At 33.8% G+C, this 6,384-nt stretch overlaps 1 protein-coding gene across 2 annotated transcripts; it reads left to right on the top strand.

The window, feature by feature from the left end:
• Positions 1 to 530: 530 nt before the first annotated feature.
• On the top strand, positions 531 to 4,122 carry LOC110028699 (ethylene-responsive transcription factor 1). Of its 2 annotated transcripts, none has more exons than XM_020730660.1 (3): positions 531 to 901; positions 2,848 to 3,739; positions 3,847 to 4,122. In XM_020730660.1, exons 1-2 carry the CDS (start codon positions 634 to 636, stop codon positions 3,717 to 3,719), a joined length of 1,140 nt encoding a protein of 379 aa, XP_020586319.1. In that variant the 5' UTR covers positions 531 to 633; the 3' UTR covers positions 3,720 to 3,739; positions 3,847 to 4,122. The 2 variants fall into 2 exon arrangements, with proteins under 2 accessions (XP_020586319.1, XP_020586320.1); XM_020730661.1 differs by having other exon boundaries at positions 2,848 to 3,765.
• Positions 4,123 to 6,384: the final 2,262 nt, after the last annotated feature.

Raw genomic sequence — 6,384 nt, 5'->3', positions numbered from 1 at the left:
AAATTTTTAAATTTACAAGCATGCTAGCACATAAAATAAATAAGCAAACTCTTCGTGCTAATTAGTTGAGATAGAAGGAGTTGGAACTCAAGCTAATTTAAGACATTTTTTTTGCCTAGCAAGATGAGAGCTCAAATATTTATGACTTACTTATAAGCACAAATTTTTTTTTTCAAACTCCTTAATTACCCAAACTCAAAAATTCTCGTTCATACATCTAATTAATAACTCACATTATTTAAAAACAAATTTAAAATAAATAGAACATCACCACAACTCAAGAACTCATTTGAAACTCAATCCCACATAACTATGGTCCATAAACCTACATTAAAATAAACTGAACACAACAAGGAAGGGATAATGACCATTGAGCTAATGCTCCTAAGCTAAGGGTGTATTACTTAGAAAATTTGTTGAGTATATTCTCATTGAATCACAAGAGAAGTGGTACGCATTTTGCATATTAACACCTTAGAATTGTAATAATTTCACTTTAGATAAGATTATTTTTCCTCCAATCACACATTTTTAGCAGTTCAGTACCTACAGGCGGCGCTCTTATAGCTGTTCGTGCAGCGCAATTTTTTTTCCAAGAAACCAGCAAAGTGGAGTTTTCTTGTTCATTTCGGTATGTGCGGGGGCGCGATTATCTCGGATTACATCGCAACAGCGAGGCCACAGAGGGTCACCGCCGACTATCTCTGGCCGGATCTGAGGAAGAAGAAGAAGGGAAGCCGAAAGATTCGACGGGCGGCGTATGAAGATGATTTCGAGGCTGATTTTCGGGAATTTGAGGACGAGACTGACGTTAACGAAGCGGTTGATGTGGATGACGAAGAGGAACTGATCGAGGTGAAGCCGTTCGCGTTCCGCTCAAATGGGCCGCCGTTATCCCTAGGTAAGCATGTTGCCTCTTTTTTTGTGTTTACAATTAGTTTTAATCATCTTCAACAAACCAAAAGGTTGTCACAAAACTTATTTTCTTTGCTTCTATTGATCTAGCTTAATTATTTCCTTGTTGTCCCATGAAGTTCATAGGAAGGACGCTCGTTATGGGCTTCTAATATTTATTTATTAGTATGTTTCTTTGATTTAATCAATGATTTCCATTCGATATTGTTCAGCGGGGGAGGGGAAGGTTATTGGGTTTCTTGCTAAGTATTAATATTGTGTAAATTGGATTTTAACCCTATGATTAATTGGAGGAGGAGCTTGAGAATAGGGTTTGATGACATGCATGTTGAAGTATACAGTGCGATTTTGTAGGATTTTCGTGTTTTTTTTTTCTTTATTTTGCTTGCTAATATATATGCAGGATAGAGTTTTTTTTATGAAGAAGCATCCATGATTTCATCCGTCAATAATCATTTGATTTTTCAGATTCTTATTTTTGGAGCTTTACAGGCTCAATCCTGACATATTTGATCTGATCCTAGTACTTGATATGTCCCGTTCTGTATTGGATTTCTTTATCTTTTTTTCTTATATTGCTGGGGTTTGAAGGTTCTTTTTGCAACTGATGTTCTCTTAGTTAATCTTTAGTGATCTCGCTTTTATTAAGATTATATCGGTATGAAACTGATGTTCTCCTATTTTTTTTTAAATCTTGCAAAGAGCACGGTGGTGAGTATAAGCCTTTGCTAATCGATTTAACATGACTTTTGATTAACATTCTGTATATTTAACATTCCGTATATTTGATGTTGGAGTGCAACCTAGGAGATTTGTTTAATTCCGTATATTCTCACTCCCATCAAAGGCAGTTCTCTCCGAAGCCAGTTCTTGTGGATTTTCTTCAACAAACCAAAAGATTTTCACAAAACTTATTTGCAATCTAAGTTTTTTTCTATTTTTTAAAATTCAGAGGTTATATATGTGAAAGTTTCAATTTTGATATTTTCAATAAGCATTTATCCTAATAACTGAAATCTCAACGATTCACACCTTAGGCAAAAATTTGTTCTTTGAGGCCATTTTTTCTTTGCTTCTATTAATCTAGCTTAATTATTTCCTGATGTTGGAGTGCAACCTAGGAGATTTGTTTAATTAGTGATATAAAGTCTAATTTTCATCATGGTATCCGATTTGTTCCCGTGATATTATGATATCTCATCAATCTTAACTTTTTTTAATTTTGATGGATGATATGTTCTTAGTTTTATATAATTAGATGTAGTCAGATCACAGATGTATCCAAAGAGGAGGAGAAGAAGAAGCTTCAGTTTAATTGTAGGAGTTAATTTTAACTTAATTTCTTTCATCGTACGGGTTTTTTTCTTTTACTAAGATTAGCTTGGCTGAAAACTTCTTTTGTTTTTTGAGAAGTAAAAAACATATTTTTCCTTAGGTGAGGAGGAGGACAAGCAGGAGGACTTAATCTGATGTTTTCTCTCCCACTAAGATGAAGTTAATCTGAAGAGAGGAGGAACTTCATAAACTTCTATTCTGATTTTTTTTCTTCCTAGAAAGAGAACAGAAAACAAATCTTCAGTTTACTTGTAGGAGTTAATTTTTATTTCGTTTTTTTCCCAATACAAGCTTTGACTTTTCCTATGATTAGCTGCGGCCAAAACTTATTTTTGTTCATGAGAGGAATCAGGCAAACGGGAGTATTTAAACTGATATTTTCTGTCCCACTGAGATAAAGTTAATCTGAAGAATATAAGCGCAAAAATTGAGATCCTATATTTGCTTTATCTTTGATCCTCTGAGGCATCATGCAAGCTTGCTTGAATTTTTATTGTCTTTATTTCTTTTTGTTTCATGAATGAATTTTTTCATACACAAAACCATGCCATCATACTTTTTATTTCAAACAATTCCTTTTTTCTTTTATACCCCAAGGAGTTAAAGAGAGATCAAACATTAAAAAGAGGCCACAACTTGATGGACCTGCTGAAAAGTTGGCCAAAAGGAAGAGAAAGAACCAATTCAGAGGAATCCGTCAGCGCCCATGGGGTAAATGGGCGGCAGAAATCAGAGATCCTCGCAAAGGCGAGAGGGTCTGGCTGGGGACATACGATACTTCTGAGGAGGCTGCCAGAGCTTATGATGCTGCTGCTCGTAGAATTCGGGGTAAGAAAGCAAAAGTCAACTTCCCTGATGAATTCCCCCAAGCTGCTCAGAATCATGTGAAATTAAATGCACCAAAAACACAGAAACCTAAACTTTACGATCTTACCAATGAATATAATTTCAATCAAGTGTTTGGTTTTCCAAATGCATATTACAATGCAACCTCTAGTCCAGGGCTTGGGAAAGTGGAACTCCTGAAGCTCGAACCAGCTACTTCATCACCAACTCTGAAAGCTCTCTCCCCTTCTCAGGAAGTTCCAAATTTCCTCTCTGAACAGGAAAGCAACTCTCTGAATTCCTCAGACTTTGGCTGGGAACATGAAGCTAATATGCCTGAGATCACATCAATTCCTGCTTCCATTGTTGAAAATCTAGAATCTGGATTTCTGGAAGAAAGCGAACAGAAGAAGAAACTCAAAAACAATTCTGGTGAGGCAGTTTCAGCTGATCAGGATGCTGCAATAGAACTCTCCGACGAGTTGTCAGCTTTCGAGCCATATATGAAGTTCGAGCCTTTCCTTGAAGGAGGCTCAGATCTATCCTTTGATTTTCTTCTTGGTGCTGATTTAACTCAAGATGGAATCAATTTCGTGAACCTTTGGAGCTTTGAGGATACACCAATGGCAGAAGGTGTCTTCTAAAGGCATCTTAACCTGCTAAGGTATTGCGGTAGATAACGAGATAAGTGTGAGAACCTTTTTGTAATCTTAATTGTTTTCTTATCTTACCAGAAATTATATTTATTGGCGTAAATATTTTGTTTTTCAGGGTTCATTTTTATGGAATTAAAATGGAGAACCAGAAATGTTAGCCAGCTGTGATGTGTTTCATTGAACTGTGTTCTTTGGAACAAATTTGAGGTTCCATCCCTTAAAACTTTATATAGTAGTGTTTATATGTGATGCGTTGCTTAGAACATGGAGGATATATATTTATGTATTGTTTGTATGTAGTTGTCTGTGGAACTTTTCAGTGCTACTCATGATTTGTGTTCCTTTGTGTTCCTGAAGATTTTCTCTAAGGGGACATTTGGCTCTGCTTGAAGTTCGTGTTTTGTATAGTAATGAATTTGTTAGTTCCATTATTTGATTGGATATGCTTAGAATCCAATATTGATTTTTAACTTGAAAAATATCTTCAAAAATAAATCTCTATAGTAAGATGATTTCTTATTCATGCGCAGAATGACTGAAACAAAAAAATCATTATTTTGGGAAGTATGCCTTGTATCTTTAAGCAACTAAAAAAGCCCGGAGAATGATGCTGCAATGTTATTCAGCCTGTGTGTTTAGTTATTTTCTGCAGTTAAGTCACTTCATTGCTCTAAACTGCACAATTTCCTTGTTTTTCTCCAATTCGGAAGCACTGTAAAATTTTCTCTGCTAGTTTTGTAGATTTTTCTCTTGTGTGTAAAGGGTGCCAACTCTTTTATTTTTTATTTTTTTTGTTCTTGTGGTTGTAATGAGTGATCTGGTTATGACTTCTTACGGGGATATATTCCTAATTTCATACAAGTAACATTTGTAGGTCACATCTGCAAATATAGATTCAAATTGAATTTTTACATAGAAACTAGATGGAGGGTCCAGTTGTCTTTTAGAGGAAGAGCAGTTGTTTTTATTCTTTTGTGTAGTGTTATAAAAGGTTGGTGTGTTAGCTTTAGTTTGATGGGAAAATGCTGTGCAAGTTTGATTTGACAGAACATGCTGCGTGTCCGTGTTATATAAGCTTTCTGAAGAATATGATTTGTTCCAAATTTGGATTATAGTCTATAGTTTAATGATTTTTTAAGAGTAATTTTTTGGCTAAAAGTGATTCTCTGCAATAATTTATGAAACTTGCTCCTTTGTAATCTTAGGTTTTCAAAGCTGGAATCAGAACTAATACTCTATTATTATTATCAGTCTATTTTTAAAAATATTTTCTTATGTTTATGCTGGGAAGTTTACATACACATATCACAGAATTCTTATGTATTTGTATATCTAAAACCTGAAGTGCGATAGTTTATAACGTCTTGATGTTATAAATTTATGCATAAAAAAATTTATTTTACCTTTAAAACGGTAATGGTGTGATGTTAAAGATTTGAGTGCTGTGCGTAAAAATATGTATGTTTAGGTGTGAATATGTAAATACAGAAAAATTGTGTGGTATGTAGGTAACTGCCACTTTTATATTAAAAGTGTTTTACAGTGAAAAATAATAGCTTTTAAATATTTTTTGGAGTTATATGGGCTATAAAATAATGAAAATGCATTAGATATATTATATCTAGAAGTACTGCTGAATAAATCATGCGAAGCAGAAGTCCATACGAGTATTTTATTGTTTTTTTCTTTATCATGATTGCTGTCATTATTTCTATAGTTTGAGAGTGAACTATCACTAATTATAATATATATATATATATAGTAGAATCAATTGCGATTGTATAAATATAAATTTAATATCTATATATATATATATATCGCATTTAAATAAATTTAAAAAACATAAATATGGCTTTTCAGCGCCGGGTTTGGTTGGTGAGCCATGCCCCATAGTCATTGTTAGGCAAGTGGAAAACACGGTTAGGTATGGTGGCTGGGTATGATGTCGAAATTCTTTACTCCAGAAAAGTAAAGCATAAAAAACTATATATAAAGCTATGCGATCTCTTTCCTGAGTATAAAAATTAATTATTGTTTAATTAGTCGTAAAAATAATCCAGTTTAGACTAAAAGTTATTCGGGAGTAATGTATTATTATTGAAATATTTTGGAGTTAGTTTAAGTTAATCGTAAAATAAATAAAGATTGTTTTCTTTTTGGTTTGAACTAAAATTAATTTTTTTTATTAGTTTAAAGTAAAATTAAAATAATGTATTTCAAATAATGTGTTTGCTGGGGGTGGAAGGTTGCAAAGGCGGATAATGGTGGCGGTCGGTGGTGATGGTGATTGTGGCGACAAAAGTTAGTTGGAGGCGGTGATTCCCGACGACAACGGTGGTATTCAACTGTAGTTCTCAAAGACTGTGGCGATTCCCGGTAGTAATGGTGACCATGGGCAACGATAATTGTGGATGGCTGGCCATGGTCAGTGAGCGGTGGTATTGCCCAACAATAATTTATATTAAGTTGTTGTTTTGAAATTGAATCAAATTTGATTAATTTCAACTTCAAAGAAGATAGACCGAAAGATTAAATTTCAAATGTGTAAATTTACATTGAATTTCAATTCCTTTTGATCAAACAACTAAATTTTCAAAATGCGGGATTTGTAGGTTTTCAATATATATATATATATATATACGATTAGTTGTAA

This window comes from Phalaenopsis equestris, unplaced genomic scaffold, assembly GCF_001263595.1.
Source record: "Phalaenopsis equestris unplaced genomic scaffold, ASM126359v1 Scaffold000522, whole genome shotgun sequence".
NCBI classification, from domain to species: Eukaryota; Viridiplantae; Streptophyta; class Magnoliopsida; order Asparagales; family Orchidaceae; genus Phalaenopsis; species Phalaenopsis equestris.
The sequence above is the reverse complement of the archived record's forward strand: the minus strand, read 5'-3'. Positions and strand labels throughout refer to the sequence as shown.

Bases quoted from the DNA above. Each gene is read 5' to 3' on its own strand.
- LOC110028699 (XM_020730660.1), top strand. From the start codon at position 634: ATGTGCGGGGGCGCGATTATCTCGGATTACATCGCAACAGCGAGGCCA. The intron at 902-2,847 runs GTAAGCATGTTG...TTATACCCCAAG, and splicing joins TGGGCCGCCGTTATCCCTAG to GAGTTAAAGAGAGATCAAAC.